Source organism: Nerophis lumbriciformis, linkage group LG04, assembly GCF_033978685.3.
Source record: "Nerophis lumbriciformis linkage group LG04, RoL_Nlum_v2.1, whole genome shotgun sequence".
Taxonomy (NCBI): domain Eukaryota; kingdom Metazoa; phylum Chordata; class Actinopteri; order Syngnathiformes; family Syngnathidae; genus Nerophis; species Nerophis lumbriciformis.
In genome coordinates, this window is record NC_084551.2 from 37,383,679 (window position 1) to 37,410,834 (window position 27,156).

Here is a 27,156-nt window from a genome sequence, read left to right on the forward strand (position 1 = left end):
AGTTACCCATCTATTGAACATGTAAAGGTTATTTATAAGGGGAGTTGAAATGTACAATAGCTGTACTGTACAGAGATTCCCCCTATGCATTCAATAATCTAAGTATAAAAAAAACTCAACCTTTAAAAAGATAATAATGCTCACTTTTGAAAATATGTTTTTTTTATTGTAGTTTTAGTTTGTATTGGTGAAATTCCACTGCTTTGGGGGTTTCATTTAATTTATATTTTTCTTATTTTATTCTGAACACGACAATAAAATAAAATTAAAAAGTCTTCATGAAGATAATTTTAGACAAAATACCAGTACTAAAAACAAAAATAATCTTGAAAAAAGCAAACAACAAAAAAGAATGTGTTCAAAAAAGCATGAAGAAGCAGAATCTTATCCTGGGGCGGCATAGCTCAGTTGGTAGAGTGGCCATGCCAGCAACTCAAGGATTCCAGGTTCGATTCCCACTTCCGCCATCCTAGTCACTGCCGTTGTGTCCTTGGGCAAGACACTTCACCCACCTGCTCCCAGTGCCTCCCACACTGGTTTAAATTGGGGTTCACTATGTAAAGCGCTTTGAGTCACTAGAGAAAAGCGCTATATAAATACAATTCACTTCACTTATTGTCCATCACTCAGATTACTTTTTTCCCAGGACAAAACTTATTAACATAATGACTGATGTATATCAGCTATTTGAGAGGGGGAAATCTTAGATACTACAACCACAAAATGAATATTTTATTTAAAAAAAAAATGGTGCTGGAAAAAGAAGATTCACATCCGAATTGCAATTCCAATTTATTACGTGTAACCGATTCATTTTTAAGAATGAAAATAAATAATTATAAAAATAGGCCATCTGTATACTTTGCACTGTATGCCAGCAGCCAAGAGGAGCTGTTGTAACCTGAAACATTTTTATTATCGTTAATATACCAAATAACATATTACATGAATCGGTTTGAATCTACAGTTTGTACATTGATTCGGGATTAAATCGAATCACCACCCTACTGCTAAATGATACATTTTTCATTCAGATTAATCTATCTTTAGAATTTTGATTAATGATGAATAATCACAGTAAATGATTTGCTTTAAAAAACAAAACAATATTTTGACACATTTGTCTTTTGTCAGAATATTTGTAAAATGTTTTACTTGAATGCACAATCGTTTAAATATTGTAATTATCTAAACTGCTGCTAGGGTTTATTTTGAAGTGAAAGTTACCACCCAGCAGTGTCTTCACTCATCTTTGTACAGATGTACGCATTAACCTGATCACGGACCATGTAACAACCTGTGTCGCCTTTCAAGTAACAATCCACAGTTAAGGATACCATCAACATTAATTGCGTGATTAATCTGTCTTTATACATGATTAATGCAATAATGGTTTGTGTTAATTGCATAAGTTAACTTTGCTAGAAAGAGTTCTATGAAACTTTGCCAAGAGGAGTCAAAATACGTTTTGGTGGCGATCCAAATAAAGGTGCTGATACGTGCATTTATTTTGAGTTTTTGCCGTTATAGTCCATTTGCATTGGGGCCCAAAGATGCAGTGCCCAACCACATCCAGCAGATGACGCTACAGTGGAAGTGTACAGCCTTGCATTCCTAGGTTTTTTTTTTCCATGTTTAGGATTGTGGACCAGCTGCTTGTTCCTAACTGTAACCTACAGCAAGCCTAGCGCCACTTTGACCATGCAGGAGGATCGTCTCTCCATTATTCATGAGTCCTCAGGTTGGACCCTGGGAACAAGTTGAGCGAGGCCCTGTGTCAATACGAAACATTGGCTCCCACAATGGGCTCGGCCTGCAACTACACTGTTGACAGACACCAACACAAAGGAGCTGAAAGGGGGTCCCCCTCCGTTCTCACACACACCAAAGAATGAGTCAGTGTGCTGCCGCTCAGAGCGCTGTTTGTACAGTATATACAGCTTTTGTCCCTGGTTTCTGTTCTCCCATCAATGGGGCTTGAAGTGTTGATGAAAACCAGGAGAGGACTCCTCTGCGGCTGCCAGATAGAGTTCATGTTCATTGGATGGCACCTGAAGACCTAACTCAACATTCAGTGATATATCACCGCACACCCTCGTCTAGCGGCTCACCGTTGATCTTGATGAATCTGTCATGCATTAGGACCATGGCGTCTGCCGCAGTCGCTGCCATGTGATCCCCTGACAAAGATATCTAAACCTGGCAACCATTGTATCATATGAACTAAACAATTCGACTGAACATCGGTCTTCAAAAGATAGATTTAAACCCTGTTGAAACTGTCTAGTTGTCAAGGCTTTCAGACGGTTTCAAAATATTCCATTATAAGTCACGATAGAGCTAAACCTTTTGAAAACCGCCAGACCCCAGACCGACACCACAGAATAGGGGGAAGTGTGGTTGCATTGGTGTTGCTCTGGTAACTGCTACACAATGACTGTGCCATTATACACATGCTATACATCCACGTATAACCGGAAGTATGTCAGCTAAAAGCCATTTTGGAGAAACAGAAGACGACCAAAACAGCACTTAAATGGGCAAATGTGGAAAACAAGAATGATGACCAATTACATAAAACTAAACAATAATAATACGGGCAGCATGGTGGTAAAGGGGCTAGTGTGTTTGCCTCACAATACCAAGGTCCTGGGTTCGATCCCCGGGCTCGAGGTTTTCCTGTGTGGAGTTTGCATGTTCTCCCCGTGGCTGCATGGGTTCCCTCCGGGTACTCCGGCTTCCTCAGACATGCACCTGGGAATAGGTTGATTGGTAACACTAAATGGTCCCTAGTTTGTGAATGTGAGTGTCAATGTTGTCTGTCTATCTGTGCTGGCCCTGCGATGAGGTAGCGGCTTGTCCAGGGTGTACACCGCCTTCCGTCCGAGTGCAGCCGGGATAGGCTCCAGCACCCCCTGCGACCCCGAAAGGGACAATTGGTAGAAAATGGATGGATGGAAATCAATAATACAGTGGTGTCCAAAGTGCGGCCTGGGGGCATTTGCGGTCCACAGCAAACGGCCCATCACACACTATAAAAATCCTACAACAACAACAAAAAACTAATACAAAGTAGGAAAAAAAGGCAACAATGTGTAAATTAATGGGAAAAACATGAAAAGTTGACACCAAAAACTAAGGATGCACAAAGTATTTTTTACAAGCCGATAACTTCCTCCCTCTCACAATACCAATGAACTTATTTCCATTTATCATTTTTTAAATGCATATTAAACTGTAGTTTATAAGTACCTTTCTTTGCCGCAGGTTTTGGGGTAGCTTCTTCAGCGGCAAGCGTTCTTTGTAGGCATTTCAAAACACAGTCGTAGCGAGGCTGGCAGAACATATTGTGCAAATAGCACACAACATGCATTCCCCTTGAAACGCTAAAGAAGTCCTAAACCATTGACGCTATGTTTGTTTACAAAGAGCTCAGGGAAAGTTTACACGAGTAAGAGAAAATGAAGACTTCATTTGTTTGTTCACCTACAGCACAACACGGGTTATCTTGCCTTGTTTTCTCAAGTTTTTCTTTTAATCAGTTATCAGAGCTGTTTTTAAATGTAATCAGATTTATTGGTGTGAAGTCATAATTCCTCATATCGACATGATAATTATACTGTATGTCTGATATTTATCATGCACCTCTACTAATGACACAAAGTTGACATGCAGGCTATTTGTTCATTTTATAAAAATCTATATATTGTATTAAAATGAAATATATCAAAATGGCCTCTGTATTCTTTGATTTTTCAGTGTGCGGACCTCATAAGAAAAAGTTTGGACATCCCTGCACTAATACAACAAATGTAGCCGTATTTAAAAGTTAACACTTAGCCTTTCCAACAGGAAAAAGTATCATTCCTCTACCAGAAAAATGTACTCAACAAGCAGCTTCATTTACTCAAAAATAATCTAAATGGTAAAAAAAAAAAAGAAGCAGGAATTGGACCCTCATTAACAGCTTTCAGGGTTTTAAACTCCTCTCTTCTGCCATCTAGCGGTCACATTTGGTACAAGTAAGAACAAGTTAAGAATATTAACATAGATTTGTTTTTGTATCAAATATATATATATATATATATATATATATATATATATATATATATATATATATATATATATATAGTATATAGTCAATTAAATGATTAATCACAATGGGAAACATTCATTAAAACGTCAATGAGTTTAACTGGATTTTAAATAAAATATGAATTGTTTTAAGGGTGGAATATTAAGAATATAATTGTAATAATACATCGAAATATATAATTGTGTTTGTTAAAATGAATAGAAAGATGCAAATATACCTGAATTGGGTTCATGTCCACGACCCCTCATTCACGCACCAGAATTTGATTGGAAGACACGCCCCTTAGTCCTACGGTCCCCATGGCAACGGCAGTACCCGCTCCTGATTGGGTGGCTGCTCATCAAGCAGGCGCTTGGACAGACTTCAAATATTCCTCTGCGTGTCAATCCGTCCTCTCGTCTTCATCCTAATAGGAAGGAAACAGTTTTTTAATATATATTTTCTGCTCTAAACTTGAACTTTATCATCATGGTTGAGCAGTTTGTCGGAACCTGGAAGCTGATGACCAGCGAGAACTTTGACGACTACATGAAAGCAATCGGTAAGGACTCACCACTTCCAACTAGCATCCTTAGACAATGGACTTGAAGTAAGGTCATGCTGATTGTGGCTCATTTTGCATGGAGGGGTCGGCTTTGCGACGAGGCAGATGGGTAACATGGCCAAGCCCAACTTGGTGATCAGTGTGGATGACTCGGGCCTGGTCACAATGAAGTCTCAAACCACCTTCAAGACCACTGAAATCCAATTCAAGCTCAATGAGGAATTTGATGAGACCACAGCAGATGACCGAAAGACTAAGGTATGATCGTATATTTTCCTTGTTTTTAATGTTTAGCATGTAAAAACTGATCCATGTTTTGGCTTTAGACCATCGTCACTCTTGAAAATGGCAAACTTGTGCAGAAACAGACCTGGGATGGGAAGACCACAACACTGGAGCGAGAGATTCAGGAGGGCAAACTAACAGCTGTGAGTTGAATGTCATGCATTTTACACCTGATTGTAATTTTAGTTATTATACATAAACCCTGTCTCCACAGAAATGCATCATGGATGATGTTGTTGCAGTGAGGACCTATGAGAAGGACGCTTAAGTCTGTTAAACGAAAGCACACTTTTGCAACTGAAAATAAATTCTAAACTGCAAGGATTGAGTGTCTAGTTTTTTGTGTGAAGCTTAAATTTGTAAATTCCTTAATCAAGATGAATCACCTACATGAACAAGAACTGCCAGGCACACCACTTCTTCAGCCATGTGAATGGTCTCTTTGTTGGAATCGGTTTCTAAGGCTTTCTTTAAGAATTCCGGCTTGACAAAACCTATTTGGATACTATGGCCTAGTTTCCAACTTGAGACTTAAGAGTCTTGCTTGTCATACTAGCAAGAAACCTTGGGTCAGTTTGAAGTCTGTGTGGTCTCCTTGCTGAGCTCACAGGATTATTTTTTTTTGCCTGACTATGGCCTTTTGTTCTGCCCAAGCAAAGCAACATGTCTGAAAATCAGGCGGTCAAAGCTAAATCCCAGCCTGTAGGGGGTTGGAGGTTCAAGTGGTGACCCCCCCTTCAATCAGTTAGGCCTCTTGTCTTGGATGCACAGACTGGAAGTAAAGCAAGTGCATTTAATTTGTCCCAATTAAGCCTCATTAGTGCAATGGGCTTCTTGTGTGACAATTCATATTTCTTTGAACCCTACAAGCTCATTTTAATAAAACTTATTTTGAATTCAGTTTAATTCAAACTTTTTTTTTTTTACACATTTGACTTAAATATTGTGGGGAAAAAGACTATCTGCAATGTTCCCTACAGATATATGGAATAGTGCACTGCTCAAGCAATCTTTGCGCACATTAAACCAGGGATGGCTCCAGGATTGTACTGTTATCGGTTACTGTTCAGACTAATGTTACAGTGGGCAAAAATATTATACTTGATAGATAAAACCTCTGCCTTGTTAATACTTAGGCCTACCACATTGATGTATTTTAATGTTGATCATGATGGTGGTACTTGGAGAGCCAAGAGTTTTTTGAGGTGGTACTTGGTGAAACATTTCAGAAGCACTGTTTTGACACATCTCATTGTGCAACATATGTTTTAAAGTGAACTAAAGGTGACCTAAGGTTAAAATTATTTCCAAAAAAGGACCTACAAGTGGTAGGTCATTTTACCTTCTAACATTACCTTCTATGTTAGAAGGTAATCTAAGGGAAATGATTGCTGTCACTTGATTATAGGACATTCAACTCATGTCAGGTTTGGTAGAGGTGTGCTTCTGGTGTGGCCACAGTGTGCACTGAATGCTCAGGGAGTTTATGCATTTGCTCAGACACATGAACAATGAGGTGGGGAATTGCTAATATCAGGGGTGTCAAACTTGTTTTCATTGAGGGCCACATCAGTTATGGCTGCCCTCAGAGGGCTGCTTGTAACAGCAAATAAATGACTTTGCCTATGCATTTAATTATAAATATTTTTAGGTACACCGTAAAACTGGAAAATTAGTCACCAGAATTCTACTGTAGTAAAACGGGTTGTTTTTTCTCCAACATATTCCAGTAAATGGAAAAACTGGCAGCTTAGTTGCCAGAATTTTACTGTGAAAATGTACAGGGTGTTTTTTACAACATATTACTGTAAATGTGAAAACACTACCAAAGCTTTTTTTAATTCTGGCAACAGAGCTGCCAGTTTTTTTCAATAGAAATGTGGCACTTTTTTCTATTTACAGTAATACATCACAAAAACAGCAACCGTTGATTTTACGGTAAGAAAAAACAGCTCAGTTGACATAATTTTACCGTAAAAAACTGTGGCAGGGTTTTTTTTTTGCAATCTTATGTTGTAAAAACACCATACATTTTACCTTAAAATCTATTGTCATTTTTACAGTGTGTACAATTTGATGGATAACTTCTTTTGACATAAGTCAAGCGGATATTTAAGTATTTATTTTCAACAATGGAAGTATGATAATGTATTTGTTGCAATATTGGATGATATTACAGTTGAAAACATATGCAATTTCATGCAGAACATATTTTTTTCTGTCAAAATGGAAATAATACTATTAGTAAGAAAAGATAGGTACTTTATTGACGCATATTATTTTCCAGGTGTTCGCGGGTCATATAAAATGAAGTGGGGGGCCAGATCTGGCCCCCGAGCCTTGAGTTTAATAACAGTGGCTTATATGGTGGCTTTATGCCTTGCATGGCAGCTCCCGCCATCAGTGTGTGAATGTGTGTGTGAATGGGTGAATGTGGTAATACTGTCAAAGCGCTTTGAGTACCTTGAAGATAGAAAAGCGCTATACAAGTATAACCCATTTATCATTTATAGTGTTTGGACTATACAAGGAGTGTTCAAACTTCTTCCACTGAGGGCCGCACATTGAAAAATCAAAGCATTTGGGAGTCATTGTAATATTTTTCATATTCAAACCTACTACTACTACTATATTGTTTTTGCCCTCAGGCCTCCCCTCATGTTTTTAGTCATAAAAATGTTAAAAATTAATCAGATATATATTTTTTGTCAACGCTTCAAAGCTCTAGATCCATCCATTTTCTACCGCTTATTCCCTTTTGGGGTCGCAGGGGGCGCTGGAGCTTATCTCAGCTACAATCGGGCGGAAGGCGGGCTACACCCTGGACAAGTCGCCACCTCATCGCAGGGCCAGCACAGAGGCAGACAACAATTCACACTCACATTCACACACTAGGGCCTATTTTAGTGTTGCCAATCAACTTATCCCCAGGTGCCTGTATTTAAAACCCAGTTTTTTGTCTGGTTTTTTTTATCACAAAAACATAAAATATGCAATAATTTTCCCCCCAAAATTCGAAAAGTTAAATTTTTGACGTCATTTTTTGAGCAAAGACAATTAAAAAAAATCACACTAAAATTCTCAAAAGGTCCCTACTCAAAAAAGTGTTATAAATAAGTCATACATTATTTTATTTTATTTTTTACTTTCAACACTTAAATGTTGAGATCAACTTCAGATCTATCCGTTGATTATACGTTTTAATTTTTGTTGTTGTCCGTTTCATAGAAAACATACGTTTTTTTTATGGCAAACAAAAAATATGCATTTTCCCCCCCAAATATTTTTAAATGGAATTTTTGATGTGAAGTAATTTGAGCCTTTAGGTCACCAACTCATAACATTGATTTCGATTCCGCATTATTTTTTGAGCAGTGACAGTTTTAAAGAAAAAAAAAACAGCCTGCATGGCAGCTTTGTATCATTAGAGTCAACATTCCAACTTTTTCTTGTTACATTTCACTTGTAAGACTTATAGACTTAAACTTAGACTTCCTTTTTATTGTTATTCAAATTTGAACTTTACAGTACAGATAAGAATGAAATTTTGTTGCATTAGCTCATGGTAGTGCAGGATAAAAAAGCAATAAGGTGCAGATATAAATAAATACATTATCCATCCATCCATTTTCTACCGCTTGTCCCATTCGAGGTCGCAGGGGGTGCTGGAGCCTATCTCAGCTGCATTCGGGCGGAAGGCGTTGTACACCCTGGACAATTAAGTCGCTAACTCATCGCAGATTACTGTACAGATAAATATATTGCACTTTTGTAAGCTCTTTTATTCGACTTTATAATGGGGTTTAATGGAATATTATTTAATTTTGTGTCACGGACAGTTAAAAAAAATATCTGCAGACCGCAAGTGGTCCTCGGCCGCACTTTGGACACCTCTGGACTATACCATTGGGCGGCGTGGCTCGGTTGGTAGAGCGGCCGTGCCAGCAACTTGGGGTTCTATGTTCGATACCCGCTTCCGCCATTGTCACTTTCATTGCCAAACATACTGGTTTAAATGTAACATAGATAATGGGGTTCACTATGTAATGCGCTTTGAGTCACTTCGAGAAAAGCGCTTTATAAACATAATTCACTTCACCATTTAGTTTAGCAGTCGACTAAACCCAACGTGTGTCTTCATGCCGGTCATTACAAATACGTGTTTTGAAAACATTATTGGAATTTACAACTCAATTCAACGTCACGCACAACAGTTAAAAAAAAAGGCCTCCCCTCTATGCTGGTGGAACGTTCCAGAATGCCGTCATATGTTGCGTCAGCCAGAGCCAACATGGCGGACGAGAAAAACACAAACATGAAATCCGACAAGAGTAAAGCTTGTTTTAATAGGTTTAAACAACTCGTAGATGGCGTTATGGAGGAAAAAGACCAACACGACGACGTACCTGAAAGCTGCACCACCGCGGAGTACTGCGACAAGTTACAGGCGTGGATGTGCCACTACTACACGGGCTATGTGACATGGCAGAGCTGGCTGGCGGCATCAGCCATGTCCTATCCCTGTGTCTTACAGTCCGTTAGCGGGACGTCGACGGCGCATCTCGATTCTGCTTATCAGAGTTTGTTCACCGGTCCGCTCGGCTTTCCGTTGTCGGCCCCTGGACCTGCCTCCGCTTCCCCGGGCAGCCGCGCAGGTGACGCCGCAAGCGGGGCTGCAGTGCCGACTCAGCCCCGGCAGCTCCAGCAGGAGAATGGAAATGCACGGAGGCCAGGTAAAGATAATAATAATACTGAATATGATAATATAATCCATCCATCCATCCATTTTCTACTGCTTATTCCCTTTGGGGTCGCGGGGGGCGCTGGAGCCTATCTCAGCTACAATCGGGCGGAAGGCGGGGTACACCCTGGACAAGTCGCCATCTCATCGATAAACTGAATATATAATTGCATTCAATAACAGCATATTTATGTGGATTAAACACTCCAAGACACAACAAATATATGTACGTCTTGAAATTGCATACCTTTTAAACTTTAATAGTAATATTGCAACACATATTACATTAAAAATGTTTTTGTCCAATTAAAAATCAATCCTTAAATATCTACTTGACTTATGATTTCAAATCAAGTTATCCATCAAATTGTACACTGCAAAAATGACAATCATTTTTACGGTGTTTTTTTACAGCATGTTAAATTGAAAAAAAACTTCCACTAAGGGACAAGCGGTAGGAAATGGATGGAATTGTCGATTGAGCTGGTGGTGGTTGTTTTTACGGTGTATTTGTGTTAATGGAAAAATGGTACCACATTTTTTTACGTTAAAAAACTGGTAGCTCAGTTACCAGAATAAAAATTAAAAAAAAGCAGTGGTATTGTTTTTCCATTTATAGTAGAATGTTGTAAAAACCACTGTGAATTTTACAGTTCAATTTTGGCGATTCTAAAATCTGTTTTTTTTCCCGTCTTTATCAAACAGTGGTACTGTTTTTCTGTATACCGTAAAATGTAAGAAAAAAAAATACTGAATATATTTTATATTAAAATCTGTCTGAGTTGCCAGTTTTTTACTATAATATCTACAGATTTCTTTTTTTATTGAAGTATACTGAAGAAAAAATATATAGTAATCAATTGCATAGGCAGATTCATATAATATTTGCTGTTACTTGCAAGCGGCCATAACTGTGATGTGGCCCTCAATGAAAATGAGTTTAACACCCCTACCCTAAGGTCTACAGATTTATGATCACTTATGGTGTTTTTGCAATAAGACCTGTCAGCTCTCTGGTTGTTGTTTCTACGGTGTATTGGTGTTAATGGAAAAATGGTACCACATTTTTTATGGTTAAAAAGCTGGCAGCTCAGTTACCAGAATTTAAAAAAATAATAAAAAAGCAGTGGTACTGTTTTTCCATTTACAGTAGAATGTTTTAAAACCGCTGTAAATTTTACAGTAAAATTCTGGCGATTCTAAGCTCTGAGTTTTTTTCCGTCCTTATCAAACAGTGGTACTGTTTTTCTATATACCGTAATATGTTGTAAGAAAAAATAATCCATCCATCCATGAATATATTTCATAGCAAAATCCTGTTTACTGAGTTGCCAGTTTTTTACTATAAACTCTACAGATTTCTTTTTTTTATTACAGTATACACTATAGTGAAAAAAAATAAAAGTAATCAATTGCATAGGCCTCAACGCCTCGGGATCCCCGGGAGGAGCTGGACGAAGTGGCTGGGGAGAGGGAAGTCTGGGCTTCTCTGCTTAGGCTGCTGCCCCCGCGACCCGACCTCGGATAAGCGGAGGAAAATGGATGGATGGATGGAATTGCATAGGCAAATTCATATAGTATTTGCTGTTACAAGCGGCCATAACTGTGATGTGGCCCTCAATGAAAATGACTTTAACACCCCTGCCCTAAGATCTACAGATTTATTAACACTTGTGGTGCTTTTGCAATAAGACCTGTCAGCTCTATGGTAGTTGTTTTTACGGTGTATTGGTGTTAATGGAAAAATAATACCACATATTTTACGGTAAAAAATCTGACAGCTCAGTTACTAGAATTAAAAAAAAAAAAAAGCAGTGGTACTGTTTTTCCATTCACAGTAGAATGTTGTAAAAACCACTGTATGATTTTGGCGATTCTAAGCTCTTGAGTTTTTTTCTGTCTTTATCAAACAGTGGTACTGTTTTTCTATATACCGTGATATGTTTTAAGAAAAGAAAAAACCTGAATATATTTCATAGTAAAATCCTGTTGACTGAGTTGCCATTTTTTTACTGTAAAATCTACAGATTCCTTTTTTTATTAAAGTATACAGAAGAAAAAATATATAGTAATCAATTGCATAGGCTAATTCATATAATATTTACTGTTACAAGGGGCCATAACTGCGACGTGGCCCTCAATGAAAATGAGTTTAACACCCCTGCCCTAAGATCTGCACATTTATTAACACTTGTGGGCAATGTTCCCTCTAATTTTTCATGTGTGTGAGCAAACGCAAAAACTCCCTGAGAGCATTCAGTGGAGCCCATGTGAGCAACATCAGACGTTCACACTGTGGCTACACCAGCAGCACACCTGTCCCAAACCTGACTAAATAACAAGTTAAATCTCCATCCATCCATCCATGTTCTACCGCTTGTCCCTTTCAGGGTCGCGGGGGGTGTTGGAGCCTATCTCAGCTGCATTTGGGCGGAAGGCGGGGTACACCCTAGACAAGTCCCCACCTCATCGCAGGGCAAACACAGATTGACAGACAACATTCTCTTATTATAATCAAATGACAGCAGTCATTTCCATGATGTTATTTTCTAATATAAGTGTTTAGGCCCACTTAGGATGACAATAACAAAAAATATTGTTTTTCATGAACTGTGTACTTGTATTGTTTGTCTGGGTGGAGGTCCTGCTTTGGAAATAATTTGTACCCCTTTCAGACATTGCATTTAGTTCCCATTAAAACATTCACATGTTGCACAATGAGATGTAAGCAGGGGATCATGTGTACATTCCTGCAACTTCCTGTTTGTAAAAAATATATTTTTATTAGTATTTATTTAATATACTAACAGCATTTCATGATTAATATTTATAAATTAAGATTCCTAATAAATGACACTAGGATAAGCACACATTTGATTGGTAAATCATAGTGTAACGACCTGGAATTACACTTTATGTGTGGTGTTGGAGTTGTCCGACTTTTTGTGTGGCTGTAAACGCATCACTGGCTAAGTGCCATATGTGCATGTGTTGGCGCAAGTGAGAAAGAGCGAGCGGCTGCTGTTGATATAACAAAGTTGCTTTTGGTCTGGTTTGTACTGCAGAAAATGACCAGTTTTACTAGATATAATTTTTTTTACTAATGTTTTGGTGATGTGTTTATGGCCGACAATAAAGAGTTTTGCTCAGTAAAGTGATCGATGGAATTCATGTCCTCAAAGCGTCTCGACAGACGTTACAATATTTGAACAATGATGACGAAAACTGTTTTCTCTGTCATGTTCATGTCGTGTTATGCGCTTATTTTTTTATTTGATTTTGTGCGTGGCATAGATTTGCCGTGCGCAGAGGACGCTTGAGCAGTGCGCAATTGCACAGGCGTGCACCTCAGAGGGAACATTGCTTGTGGGGTTTTTGCAATAAGACCTGTCAGCTGTCTGGTTGTTGTTTTTTTCGGTGTATTGGTGTTAATGGAAAAATGGTACCACATTTTTATGGTAAAAAAAACTGGCAGCTCAGTTACCAGAATTAAAAAAAAAAAAAAAAGCAGTGGTACTGTTTTTCCATTTACAGTAGAATGTTGTAAAAACCACTGTAAATAAAAAATGTTTGCAATAAGACCTGTCAGCTAATCATGGAATTAAAGTGACGTTTCTGTTTCTCCACTCAGCAGGTCAAGAGTATACTATCCCGTCACCTCTACAAAGACTTCTGGCTGAAATTGTGGACTTCCTCATATTGTTTGTCATAAAAGCAAGCATAATCATCAGTGTTATGCATATGACTGGAATCAAGTAAGCTTTCAATTTATTGCTTATGATGTGTGACAGTAGAAGGATGATTGACAATTGTTTGTGCCTGGCTTTTTTTTTTTTTACCAGGGACGTGTCCAAGTTTGCCTTGCATTTTATCGTGGATGAAATAGACGAGGAAACGTCAATGGAGAAATTGATGCTGGTTGCTCTGTTGTACCCGATATTAGTGTGTTTTTATGAGGTGAGTACTCATGGCTATGAGGATGACAGACTCCCAACATTTTTCTCTTACAAAATTGCTGGGTTGCAATCACGCGACTGAGAGGCACTTCCGGGTTCCAGGCGATAGTCTAGAGTCCCATTAGGCTACTGTTTATTTACCTGCATCAGTGCAGATTTAGGCATATTTTTAAAGGTTTAGAGGCAAATATACAAATGATTAGGTCTGGGCCAATAAATCGATATCAATTTATATTGCGATAGACGCATTATCAATATTACTATTATTATTATCCATCCATCCATTTTCTACCGCTTATTCCCTTTGGGGTCGCGGGGGGCGCTGGAGCCTATCTCAGCTACAATCGGGCGGAAGGCGAGGTACACCCTGGACAAGTCGCCACCTCATCGCAGGGCCAACACAGATAGACAGACAACATTCACACACTAGGGCCAATTTAGTGTTGCCAATCAACTTATCCCCAGGTGCATGTCTTTGGAGGTGGGAGGAAGCCGGAGTACCCGGAGGGAACCCACGCAGTCACGGGGAGAACATGCAAACTCCACACAGAAAGATCCCGAGCCCGGGATTGAACCCAAGACTACTCAGGACCTTCGTATTGTGAGGCAGATGCACTAACCCCTCTCCCACCGTGAAGCCCTATTATTATATAATTATTATTATTATTATTATGATTATTATTATTCTCATCTACAATTCATGTTTGCATTTGTTTTTATGGTGTTATTTTCATATTTTGTCTCATTATTTAAAGTTAAAGTACCAATGATTGTCACACACACACTAGGTGTGGCGAAATTATTGCTATAAATGTCCCTGTTGCTTAGCAATGTTTGCTAGTGATAACAAGACTCGGTATATGCTGTTGAGCCTATGAAAGATTTATTCATTTAGTTTATTAATACTATTAAGGGTATTTTCTTGAGGCTAACAAATAGCGCCAAAGACGCTATCATGTGGTCCTCCATGGCGACCAAAGAACGGCTTTCCTGCACAACAACAACATAAGCTTTTAGTTTCTGTTACGACATTGGACAAAGAAAATACAGTGTATTGGACCCACAATAACAATGTTTATTACTAGGACTTAACTTGACGTTAGTTTATTTGCACAACCAGGTCTTCGTAGTTATATTTAGGCATAGCAACCACAAAAGAACACAAACTAATGCGATCTCTTGTCCTTTTTTACGTTTAGTTCTGCTCTCAAAGACTACTAATATAGTAGACAATAAACTCGATTGCATCACAGAAAGGTTCTTGAACAAATCCAATGTTCAAACAAACATTTTACAAAGTGATCGCTGCAGAGCAGACACAAGCATGGTCCGATTGTATTCCACAAGATAATGAAAATGATATTTTAGGAGCCATTTCCTTCGATGTGCTTTCGTTTTTTCCTTGACTTTATTACTTTTATGAACCACTTCTTTTGGCACTTATATGTAAGTTCTTTCTTTTCTCTCTATTTGAACAATTGCAACGCCCAAGAAGAGAACAGCAATACAGAATTTTGTGCTCAAACTCTACGCTCACGCTCAATAATGGAAATATAAATAATCAATTCCAGGATCGAATTATTATTATCATGTTTTAAGTGGTAACCAGCTTTTTGTGGCGCTAAACAAGATTTTGTGTGTGGTCCTGTTTTGGTGTTTAAAGGGGAGCTGCACTTCTTTTGGAATTTTGCCTATCATTCACAGTCCTGATGTACAAACCCCGTTTCCATATGAGTTGGGAAATTGTGTTAGATGAAAATATAAACGGAATACAATGATTTGCAAATCATTTTCAACCCATATTCAGTTGAATATGCTACAAAGACAACATATTTGATGTTCAAACTGATAAAAACATTTTTTTTGCAAATAATCATTAACTTTAGACTTTGATGCCAGCAACACGTGACAAAGAAGTTGGGAAAGGTGACAATAAATACTGATAAAGTTGAGGAATGCTCATCAAACACTTATTTGGAACATCCCACAGGTGAACAGGCAAATTGGGAACATGTGGGTGCCATGATTGGGTATAAAAGTAGATTCCATGAAATGCTCAGTCATTCACAAACAAGGATGGGGCGAGGGTCACCACTTTGTCAACAAATGCGTGAGCAAATTGTTGAACAGTTTAAGAAAAACCTTTCTCAACCAGCTACTGCAAGGAATTTAGGGATTTCACCATCTACGGTCCGTAATATCATCAAAGGGTTCAGAGAATCTGGAGAAATCACTGCACATAAGCAGCTAAGCCTGTGACCTTCGATCCCTCAGGCTGTACTGCATCAACAAGCGACATCAGTGTGTAAAGGATATCACCACATGGACTCAGGAACACTTCAGAAACCCACTGTCAGTAACTACAGTTGGTCGCTACATCTGTAAGTGCAAGTTAAAACTCTCCTATGCAAGGCGAAAACCGTTAATCAACAACACCCAGAAACGCCGTCGGCTTCGCTGTGCTTGAGCTCATCTAAGATGGACTGATACAAAGTGGAAAAGTGTTCTGTGGTCTGACGAGTCCACATTTCAAATTGTTTTTGGAAACTGTGGACGTTGTGTCCTGCGGACCAAAGAGGAAAAGAACCATCCGGATTGTTATAGGCGCAAAGTTGAAAAGCCAGCATCTGTGATGGTAGGGGGGTGTATTAGTGCCCAAGACATGGGTAACTTACACATCTGTGAAGGCGCCATTAATGCTGAAAGGTACATACAGGTTTTGGAGCAACATATGTTGCCATCCAAGCAACGTTACCATGGACGCCCCTGCTTATTTCAGCAAGACAATGCCAAGCCAGGGTTACATCAATGTGGCTTCATAGTAAAAGAGTGCGGGTACTAGACTGGCCTGCCTGTAGTCCAGACCTGTCTCCCATTGAAAATGTGTGGCGCATTATGAAGCCTAAAATACCACAACGGAGACCCCCGGACTGTTGAACAACTTAAGCTGTACATCAAGCAAGAATGGGAAAGAATTCCACCTGAGAAGCTTAAAAAATGTGTCTCCTCAGTTCCCAAACATTTACTGAATGTTGTTAAAAGGAAAGGCCATGTAACACAGTGGTGAACATGCCCTTTCCCAACTACTTTGGCACGTGTTGCAGCCATGAAATTCTAAGTTAATTGTTATTTGCAAAAAAAGTTTATGAGTTTGAACATCAAATATCTTGTCTTTGTAGTGCATTCAATTGAATATGGGTTGAAAAGGATTTGCAAATCATTGTATTCCATTTCTATTTACATCTAACACAATTTCCCAACTCATATGGAAACGGGGTTTGTATAAGGAGGATGAGCAGCAGGTTTTAGTAAATGAGTGATACGCAGATCCATCAAGTAGCATTATTGCCCTGCAATCCCTTCCCTCTGTTGCTAGATATCTTGAGATGCACGTTGTAATATGTATATGTGCTTGGCTATGGAGGTTTTGTCCCACTCCAAAGCTCTAAACGAGGCTTCAGTTACTTTTTGAGACTGTTTTGCCGGTTTCGTGAAAAAATACTTTTGCTTACCCAAAGCTGCCTTTAGCTCACTGTCTTTTTCTGCCCATAATGCGCTTCCCGGAAGGTAGGTAGCATGGTAGCTGTTGCGACACGTAGTGAAGTGTCTCTCCAACTTGTGCCGCTTCGCCGTCGCCCTGCAAATGAGACACACGCAAGTTTCTTGCAGAGTCGTAAAGAACAACTCCTCCTTCCGTTTGCTTTGAAAGTTATAAGTTTTCTATCTTTTTATGCCATTTTTAGGGGTTAAGAAACTGCATTCAGTGTTCTTCTTCGCTGCGCTCGCTAGTTTACTTTACACGACCACTGGTTTTGTCACGCGAACAATACTGACCTTTGAACTACAGTAGGTCAAACTTCACCTAAACTTAAATATTTAAAAAAATGCACAATGACCATATTTTTAAGATATTGTAATTTTAAAATCTGTATAAATACAAGTGTGATTACTCACTAGTGAGTTGTGCTATTTTTAGAACAGGCCTGTGGGGGACTCATGTGGTCCTTGGGGGCGACCTGGTACCCGCGGGCACTGTGTTGGTGACCCCTGATTTTTTTATCCTAATTGTCACACAGGTAAAAAAAAAACCCGAAACAAGCGTCTTTTCGTGTTTTTCTCACCATCTCCAGGTATAAGTTGAACATCAAAGTTGACCAACTTCTCGGTTTATGGCCACATCTTTCTACTATCCAGATGAGAGGCATGATATACAATCTAAAATTTACTTTTACCAATGCAGAGGCAATGCAGCAGCTCACCAGCTCAGTATGTCAATAACTGCATAAACTAGTTACCTTTTTATGATCACTGCGCCGCTAAAAATAGTTCCTAAGTAAGTAGTAAGTAAATTATATTTATACAGCGCTTTTCTCTAGTGACTCAAAGCGCTTTACATAGTGAAACCCAATATCTAAGTTACATTTAAACCAGTGTGGGTGGCACTGGGAGCAGGTGGGTAAAGTGTCTTGCCCAAGGACACAACGGCAGTGACTAGGATGGCGGAAACGGGAATCGAACCTGGAACCCTCAAGTTGCTGGCACGGCCACTCTACCAACCGAGCTATATCGTTCTTCTGCGTTAGTGTTTTTATTAGCAATACCACCAATACTTGGTTATTATTCAGGTCACAATATGTAAATGGTTTATTGTTAGTGCTTTTTAGATGTTTTTAGAGGGCTTTTTGGCCAATCCTGAATAAATGGTAAATGGGTTATACTGGTATAGCGCTTTTCTACCTTAAAGGTACTCAAAGTGCTTTGACACTATTTCCACATTCACCCATTCACACACACATTCACACACTGATGGCGTGAGCTGCCATGCAAGGTCCTAACCACCACCCATCAGGAGCAAGGGTGAAGTGTCTTGCTCAAGGACACGACGAACGTGACGAGGTTGGTAGAAAGTGGGGATCGAACCAGGAACCCTCAGGTTGCTGACACAGACACTCTCCCAACTGCACCACGCCGTCCCCAAGCATCCTTCTATATGGCTCAGAATTTTAGAAAACCACTTCATCCATTGTGTCGCATCCTTAGGATATTCTGGCCAAAAACCATTTCAAATGAAAAACTCTGGGAAGTCTTGAAATATCTTGCATTGCATGTAATTTTTGGTAAAAAAAAGGACCTTTGCTCAATATATATATTTTTTGAGTTTCACCTGTATGTGTTCTTGTCTTACATAGAGATTGTGAATGATAGGCAAACTTCCAGGAAAGGACAGTCCACCTTTAATATTACCAATGAACAAAAATGCTGTTAAAGTATGTTTATAATTAGATATTAGGAAATAATGTGTTATTAATATTGTACAATTTGTGTAAATAATTGTACTTACTGTAAATATTTACATATAAACAATAAACAAAAAAGACAAGTGACAACTACAATTCAATTCAATCCAATATGTTCAATAGTCATGTGTTTATATTCCAGATAATGTCCAAAGTTCATATGAAAAGGAAAAAAAATAAGTTGGTAGGTAAACTCTAAAAAAACGTATAACAATTGTTGTTTCGACGTATCTTTAGGGAAAAGATTCGGCTTTAATATAAACTTAAATAGTACGGTCGTTTTTAAAATACGGCCGTTAATCTGTCACGATGACAATGTTATTTCTTTGGGATTTTAAATGAATGCAGCTTGTGATGCTGCAAAACCAAACTAAAACTATTACAAAGGACATGTTGATTCACTGCTGAATAAAAGTCCTGTTGCCAAGATCACGTGGCCCTTCTCGTGGTTCTGGCCCTAAACAACTATTATTTATGCCAGGGGCTGGCCTTGATGCCAACGTTCTTCTCAGCTGCCATACAAGTGTTAAAATAAGTTGACAACAAGTCACTGTCCCCTAATAATGAGTGATGCTATTATTTCTGTGGGCGTAGTCAGTTGCTTTTTCCTTTTCTAATCATGCGCTACCATTTCCTTGCAGATTGTGTGTATTTGGGGACCAGGAGGAGCCACTCCAGGAAAGTTCATTATTGGACTCCGAGTTGTGACGTGCGACTCATCAGTTCTGGTTCAGCCCAACCGGGTCCTTGTAGTGCCGGCGACTAATGTCTCTTTCTCGGCGTGAGTAGAAAATGTTTGTTGTTATTAACACAACTGGACATTCAGCCAAACTTGCGCAATTATGGAAACATTTGGAACATGAAGAATGGAATTGCAAACGTGTTGTTTTGCTTTGCTACTGGGCAAAGAACCTCCTCATTTTAAATGTACAGTAAGGCTAAATAAAATACCTAGCTAGTTTCTAATGATTCCCAATTTATATTTTTTGTTAAATCCAATCTTTTTATGTAGTCGGTCACATTGCAAAACACGTGTGACTTTTATGTGTGTTTAATGTGAATAGAATACTCTCTTGAAGTGACAGTATGTGGACAAAGCATGATAAATGCAAAGTTCTGATTGGTTTAGGTGTCCATCCTGGGGCATTTGTGGCAATTTCAAGAAGTCTGTGCAACTGGAGTTAATATTTATAATTACCTCATAGGAATCTGAAAAAAAAGAGGGTAAGATTTTCGGCTATGGCTGTTGTGGGGCACTTGTTGCAGTCTGTACAATGACTCACTGTCGTGCCAAGACCAAAGTCTCATTTGTAAGCTGCTTTTTTGCTGATGACGTAACTTTGATGTCTCACACGGCAGGCAGCCTTCAGCATCTTGTCAGCCGCTTTTCCCACACCTGACAATCATTATAAAGACAAACGTACTGGTCCAGAATGCACATTCCATTGTCCATCTATGGGTATTGTTGGGTTGCATATGACGTCACGTCCAGCCCATTGAATGCGTGTGGTGGTCAAGCCAGCGTCTCTTCACAATGTGTACTAAGCGCCATTTAGCCTTTTTCGAAGAACAATGCCCTATAATGGTGTTGTTTTCGACTGCACAAACTGTTCAAATCGCAAAAAGGATAACAAGTTTCTTCAGAGTTCCTCGAGAGGTAATCATGAAGGGCGCAAAAGTGCAAGATTTTACGAAACGATGACGAGAAAAGTAGCACGCACTTTAGTCCAAGGGAGCAGAGTTGAAGAATGCACAAGTTTGCAGTGATCACTTCGTTAAAGGTTTGTTTGATATACTTTTAACGTTTAGTGTTTCTCATTAAAGTATTTTCTTGATATTATTTGTATTTCTTAAAAGGCATTTTTGCTACGAGTGTTTCGTTAAGCACTAACTCGGGGAGTCTAAATAAAAGAAAGCAAATGTGAGTAAAACCTAAAATAATTAAGCTTTTACGAAAGGCAGCAATCCTAAATGAAGCTTTCAGCACATACACAATATTGAGATTTATAGTTATATTTTGATGAAGACGGGAAAAAACATGTGTACCGTATTTTTCGGACTATAAGTCGCTCCGGAGTATACGTCGCACCGGCCGAAAATGCACAATAAAGACGGAAAAAAACATATACCGTATTTTTCGGACTATAAGTCTCAGTTTTTTTCATAGTTTATGAAAGTTGCTTAATGTTTTTTTCCTTCTTTATTATGCATTTTCGGCAGGTGCGACTTATACTCCGGTGCGACTTATACTCCGAAAAATACGGTATATGTCGCACTGGAGTATAAGTCGCATTTTTGGGGGAAATGTATTTGATAAAATCCAACACCAAGAATAGACATTTGAAAGGCAATTTAAAATAAATAAAGAATAGTGATCAACAGGCTGAATAAGTGTACGTTATATGAGGCATAAATAACCAACTGAGAACGTGCCTGATATGTTAACGTAACATATTATGGTAAGAGTCATTCAAATAACTATAACATATAGAACATGCTATACGTTTACCAAACAATCCGTCACTCCTAATCGCTAAATCCCATGAAATCTTCGTCCCCAGTGCCGCTCCTGGTATGCGCCGCTCCTTTTCTTTCTGCTGCTCGATCGCCCTTTTCTGCTGCATATTTCACTACGTCCGGTTTGTAATCTGGAGTATATGATTTCCTTTTCGGTGCCATTTTAGTTCAGCCCTTCTCAGTTTTTGTAAGTTACCGCCAATGTTGATGTGATCCATTTTAATAGCTCCGGCAGTAGCGTATAGCATATAGCAGTTAGCATTCAATGAACCAAAATGCACTTCTGCCATGACCCGCCCCCGCCAAATTCTTATTGGTTGGCGTTTGAGTGAAGATTGCGGACATTTACTTTGTCGCTCACGCGAAAGAGATAAATAATAATATTTGATATTTTACGGTAATGTGTTAATAATTTCACCCATAAGTCGCTCCGGAGTATACGTCACACCCACGACCAAACTGTGAAAAAAACGTCGACTTATAGTCCGAAAAATACGGTACTCGTAAACGGCGCATGCAACAAACATGGCTGTGGATGCGCAGTTAAATCATGAAATGCAACCCTACCCGAGTAAAACCGATGCAAATTTATCCGGGAGAGGCTTGATACCAATTTCCTTGACCCAACCACACACAAAGAATTTGTAGACCTCTATGATTTTCCAAGTTTTCATCTGTTTTGTCGTGTAGAATGATATCTGGAGCACAAGATAGTTCAGCATGTCTGGGAACGCGACCGACGGATAATTCTTTATCACTCGACAAATCTTTTTTTGATAAAGTATAGAGATGTATTCTATTGCATAGTTAGATTTTTTTGATTGTATCTGCTTTTTGCAGGAATATCTAGGCCTATTGCGTACTCAGATAGTTTACACGCTGTTTGTTGCACAACAGTCATCTTGGCTTGGTTGACCACCACTGGTTTTTACCTTGGGTCCAACATCTCAAGCTCACTGCCTATCGACAAGGAGGTTAACTGTAGGATTGCCAAGGCGGCAGCGGTCATGACACACCTGATTCAGAGGGTCTAGAATACAGGTTTCCAACCTTTTTGACCTCGGGGCCCAACTTTTCTACTACAGAGGTCCCTGGAGCCCACTCAAATATTAACGCTGAAATAACAATGTTACTCTTGATTTTATTCGTATTAAATAATTATATCTAACCTACCGGTACTTACAGTTTTCAACCTTGTCAAATGATATGAAACCCTGTGTTAATCACAAAGACTAATATTTTTTTTTAACACATAAACCTTAGGCTTAGGTAAGGCTGATAAGAAAAAGAAGTACTTACCAAATACTGCATAAGAGGATACTCATAAATAAATTTACATATAATTATATTGTGCTACACACAAAAAAATGTAATAATGAATATGTTTAACTGAAATGTCAATAAAATTAAAGTGCAAATTAAATTAGAGCTTTACCATTTTAGTCATAATTTTAGCATTTAAGAAACTTCTCTATGACTTTAGCTCCAGACTTCTTCTGTTTGTTTGAAATTGTCATTACTGCCACAAGTGGTGGAAAAGTTCAAATGAAAATCATCGTAAAACCGTGATTGATAACTGCACTTTGCTAAACTAATTGACTGACTGGTGCCAGCTCAATAGTTTAAATGCTTACATGAAAACGAGACTCTTATGTATTTTCCCCATAAAGAAACAACATACCCCAATCTAAACTTATACAAACACATTACTGTCTTAGCAACTAAGATATTCAATCAACCTACAAGCTGTGCTCTCTTAGAACAGACTGATCTCATATTCCTCTGATTTACACTCAGAGGAATACGAGACGGACGTGTTCAAGGACCGCTGAACAAGGGCTGCGTGATCATATGATCGTGATTGACGATTGTGATTAATTTGAGTTTGATTACGGTAATCAGCTGTTAGCATTTTTACCTCGATCAAACACGGCGGAAATGTCTGTGAGAAGATAACAGTAGGGAAGCAACAATGCTTGGTATTATCCTGCACGGAACAATCCACCTTTATTGACCGTGATCCTATGTGAGTGTGTGTTTGTGTATGTTTTCGTAAAAGTGTTTGTGTTTGTGTTCACGTTTCTCATCATCATTAGAGACGTGTGTTCTTGTCTTTAATAAGGATTGGTAACGATTAGAGATATCCGATAATGGCTTTTTTGCCGATATCCGATATTCCGATATTGTCCAACTCTTAATTACTGATTCCGATATCAACCTATACCGATATTTACAGTTGTGGAATTAACACATTATTATGCCTAATTTTGTTGTGATGCCCCGCTGGATGCATTAAACAATGTAACAAGGTTTTCCAAAATAAATCAACTCAAGTTATGGAAAAAAATGCCAACATGGCACTGCCATATTTATTATTGAAGTCACAAAGTGCATTATTTTTTTTAACATGCCTCAAAACAGGAGCTTGAAATTTGGGACATGCTCTCCCTGAGAGAGCATGAGGAGGTTGAGGTAGGCGGGGGGTAGGGGGTAGCGGGGGGTGTATATTGTAGCGTCCCGGAAGAGTTAGTGCTGCAAGGGGTTCTGGGTATTTGTTCTGTTGTGTTTATGTTGTGTTACGGTACGGATGTTCTCCCGAAATGTGTTTGTCATTCTTGTTTGGTGTGGGTTCACAGTGTGGCGCACATTTGTACAGTGTTAAAGTTGTTTATACGGCCACCCTCAGTGTGACCTGTATGGCTGTTGACCAAGTATGGATCGCATTCACTTGTGTGTGTGAAAAGTCGTAGATATTATGTGATTGGGCCGGCACGCAAAGGCAGTGCCTTTAAGGTTTATTGGCGCTCTGTACTTCTCCCTACGTCCGTGTACCACTACGTACAGCGGCGTTTTAAAAAGTCATACATTTTACTTTTTGAAACCGATACTGATAATTTCTGATATTACATTTTAAAGCATTTATCGGCCGATAATATAGGCAGCCCGATATTATCGGACATCTCTAGTAACGATAGGCAAAATTCCAAAAAAGTGCAGTTCCCCAGTACAAAACAATATTTAACACAATAAAAGCTTAACCATTAAACCAGATAAAATACAAAGACTAAAAGACTAAAAGACTATTAGCGACTCATAAGAAATAGTGTTTTTTCTAACAGTGTGTCTATTTATTTTAGTTAAGAAAAATAAGCACAACTTTGCCAAAAGATTTCAGTGTGTGTATAAGTTGTTTTTTTTCTTCACTTCCAAGAATACCGCGATAATGATAACCGTGGTATGAAGTTTTCATATTGTTAGATTCTTACCAAGCGCATGTAATAAAAGGATAACGTTATGTTACAGAAGCATTGTTTGGAAAAGCCTTTGATATTACGCTCCAGTTCAACAACAATACAGAAACTATGGCATCCCTTGTTGAATCTTTACGTTCCTTGAAGATGTATTTTGTGAGTTGTGCGAGGCACCATTTTATTCGGCCTGTACAGTGTCCAATATAGACATTTGTTTGTTGAATATGTCCACATATGCCACAATTGGTAAAATATGCTAGCTGTTGATAGTGGTGTCATGTTTTTCCGTTCAAAAAAGACCTAATTTGGAGCATGCTGGAAATTGCATCTGTTAATACTAAGACAAATACACAAATCAGTTCAGTTGACTAATCTATTTGATGCCCATTCAGTGTCTGTACTATGACGATCACAGTTGTGTTGTCCAGCTCTCTAACATTGCTTCTCTGTCTTTCCTGACAGGTCAACTGTCCGAGCCTTGAGCAAGAACTTTTCAATCGCGTTCTTCTTCCCAGCTTTCATCACGCAGCTTTTCTTCCAGCACAACAGGACTGTGTACGACATGGTCGCTGGCACCATTGTCGTCAAGCGCTCCAGGGTCAGATGACCCCGACGAGCACCACAGCCTGCAAACGTGCACCGCAAGGAGTGTTAGGAACTAAATGTCACAACCTAAGTCTGGCTCAGCCGTTGTTGCGTTCTGAGCAGGGTCGGTGCATATGGGTAGGTCTGCAAGTGTCTCTTTGCCAAGTTTATGTCTCTTTTCAAATCTGGCGAGGGAATTAAAACACAATTGACCTCTTTTTAAATGCTCAGATGAGGGGTGAATGTGCTCTTTTACTCTGTATGAAAGTCGCTAATCTATGTATTCTTAAGCACACATTGATAAATTATAAATGGGTTGTACTTGTATAGCGCTTTTCTACCTTCAAGGTACTCAAAGCACTTTAACACTATTTCCACATTCACCCATTCACACACTGATGGCGGGTGCTGCCATGCAAGGCCCTAACCACGACCCATCAGGAGCAAGGGTGAAGTGTCTTGCTCAAGGACACAACGGATGGCAGAAGCTGGGGATCGAACCAGGAACCCTTAACTTGCAGGCACGCCTGCTCTATCAACCGAGCCATGCCGTTTGATGTCAAACAGGACTAGGGATGGGTACTCAATCCCGGCCGTCCTACTTGGCAAAAATTCACATAAAGCCCAACGGTGCCATGTTTCGATACCCGGGTTGCACGTGACGTCACGCCCAGTTGCGGACTCGGTTGTCTCTTTGCGCTTCGACACTTGGCGATCACTACAGCAGCACTGAGGGCGGACTTAGTCAAACTACCAGTATGTAATGTTGCAATTTTCAACGCCTTCAAAGTAATTGACTAAAAAAACCTGCTCCAATGTAAGTAAAGTAAGGCTGCGCTCTTCCAATCCTAATATAAATTGGCTCTGCTTTTGACGATTTTACATGGCGATCTCAACACCTCCTAACTTGTTAATGGACGCAACAACTAAGATGCAAGTTAAAATCAAACAGCTGCTGCGTAATAAGTACAACAATTACAGTATTAACACTCTGGGGTGCAACAAAAAAATTAAACGCACCATAAACTATACGCGACTGCCATCAAACATCCTGGACTTGCAACCGTCATTGCAACATACTCAGAAATTGGATATAATCAGCACATTTGCAAATGTTACAATACAAATGTCATTTCATTATCAAAAACAATTAATATTTATTAACACAGACAAAGGTGCCGGTATAGATTCCCAGGTACCGGGAATTGGTAACACATCATGTAAATGGTACCCATCCCTAAACAAGACTATAGTGGAGCTGTTCACATCTCCACACAAACATTCTTTAAATTAGTATCCCCCCCTCCTCAAAACATGTTCATATTGCAACGTTAGCTTTTTTTGTTGTTGCTTTTTTTTTTGCTCTCAAATGAAATGGGCACTACTGTTGCATTAAGTGAGGACTTACTTTTGAGTTTGGTTCCCTCTAGTGTACATACGCCAGACATGCCCTTTGCATGCACAGTATACAAATGTATGAATAATATATAGTAATCCCTTAGTATGATGCAGTGCAACAACCACAATAATGAACAAATTGTTCAATTAAGCCCACCCCCCAACTTGTATCTTTGCAAATGTTTTTGTATTAGATCTGATTGAATTGTGCATATTAATGCGACTGTAAATATATGTTTCGCACTAATGTGAGGAGCATTAAAAGAGTGTTGCTATTTGGAGAGTATGTGTGTGTGTGTGTGTGTGTGTGTGTGTGTGTAATCTATTTGGTGCTTTGACATGTTCTCAACTTCTGGCTGCCATCCAGGAAGAGAAAATGTGCAGGAAGGAGATTTTAGTGAAGGGGTGCCGCTCATCATTCTAATTTATGACAGACCTTTGTGTGTAAACCTCACTGTGCAATAAATCTGTACGTGAGTTAACAAA

General features: G+C 39.0%; 3 protein-coding genes across 5 annotated transcripts in view; 2 read left to right on the plus strand and 1 right to left on the minus strand.

The window, feature by feature from the left end:
• LOC133601424 (hairy/enhancer-of-split related with YRPW motif protein 1-like) overlaps positions 1-4,517 on the minus strand; it is a 57,643-nt gene extending 53,126 nt beyond the window's left edge. For both annotated transcript variants that reach the window (XM_072913017.1, XM_061954509.2), the window contains exon 1: positions 4,314-4,517. The gene's annotated coding sequence lies outside the window, so the exon portion shown is untranslated. The remainder of the gene's footprint in view (positions 1-4,313) is intronic.
• On the plus strand, positions 4,488-5,246 carry fabp4b (fatty acid binding protein 4b). The gene is made up of 4 exons (XM_061954529.2): positions 4,488-4,637; positions 4,723-4,898; positions 4,967-5,068; positions 5,140-5,246. Exons 1-4 carry the CDS (start codon positions 4,565-4,567, stop codon positions 5,191-5,193), a joined length of 405 nt encoding a protein of 134 aa, XP_061810513.1. The 5' UTR covers positions 4,488-4,564; the 3' UTR covers positions 5,194-5,246.
• Positions 5,247-9,165: 3,919 nt separating this feature from the next.
• LOC133601448 (protein FAM8A1-like) lies at positions 9,166-27,156 on the plus strand. Of its 2 annotated transcripts, none has more exons than XM_061954541.2 (5): positions 9,166-9,658; positions 13,298-13,421; positions 13,509-13,623; positions 19,561-19,700; positions 25,150-27,156. In XM_061954541.2, exons 1-5 carry the CDS (start codon positions 9,184-9,186, stop codon positions 25,292-25,294), a joined length of 999 nt encoding a protein of 332 aa, XP_061810525.1. In that variant the 5' UTR covers positions 9,166-9,183; the 3' UTR covers positions 25,295-27,156. The 2 variants fall into 2 exon arrangements, with proteins under 2 accessions (XP_061810525.1, XP_061810532.1); XM_061954548.2 differs by having other exon boundaries at positions 13,301-13,421.

Coding starts and splice junctions, on each gene's coding strand:
- fabp4b (XM_061954529.2), top strand. CDS start 4,565: ATGGTTGAGCAGTTTGTCGGAACCTGGAAGCTGATGACCAGCGAGAAC. Junction 4,899..4,966: donor CAGATGACCGAAAGACTAAG/GTATGATCGTAT, acceptor TTTTGGCTTTAG/ACCATCGTCACTCTTGAAAA. Junction 5,069..5,139: donor AGGAGGGCAAACTAACAGCT/GTGAGTTGAATG, acceptor CTGTCTCCACAG/AAATGCATCATGGATGATGT.
- LOC133601448 (XM_061954541.2), top strand. CDS start 9,184: ATGCCGTCATATGTTGCGTCAGCCAGAGCCAACATGGCGGACGAGAAA. Junction 13,422..13,508: donor ATGCATATGACTGGAATCAA/GTAAGCTTTCAA, acceptor TTTTTTTACCAG/GGACGTGTCCAAGTTTGCCT. Junction 19,701..25,149: donor ACTAATGTCTCTTTCTCGGC/GTGAGTAGAAAA, acceptor CTTTCCTGACAG/GTCAACTGTCCGAGCCTTGA.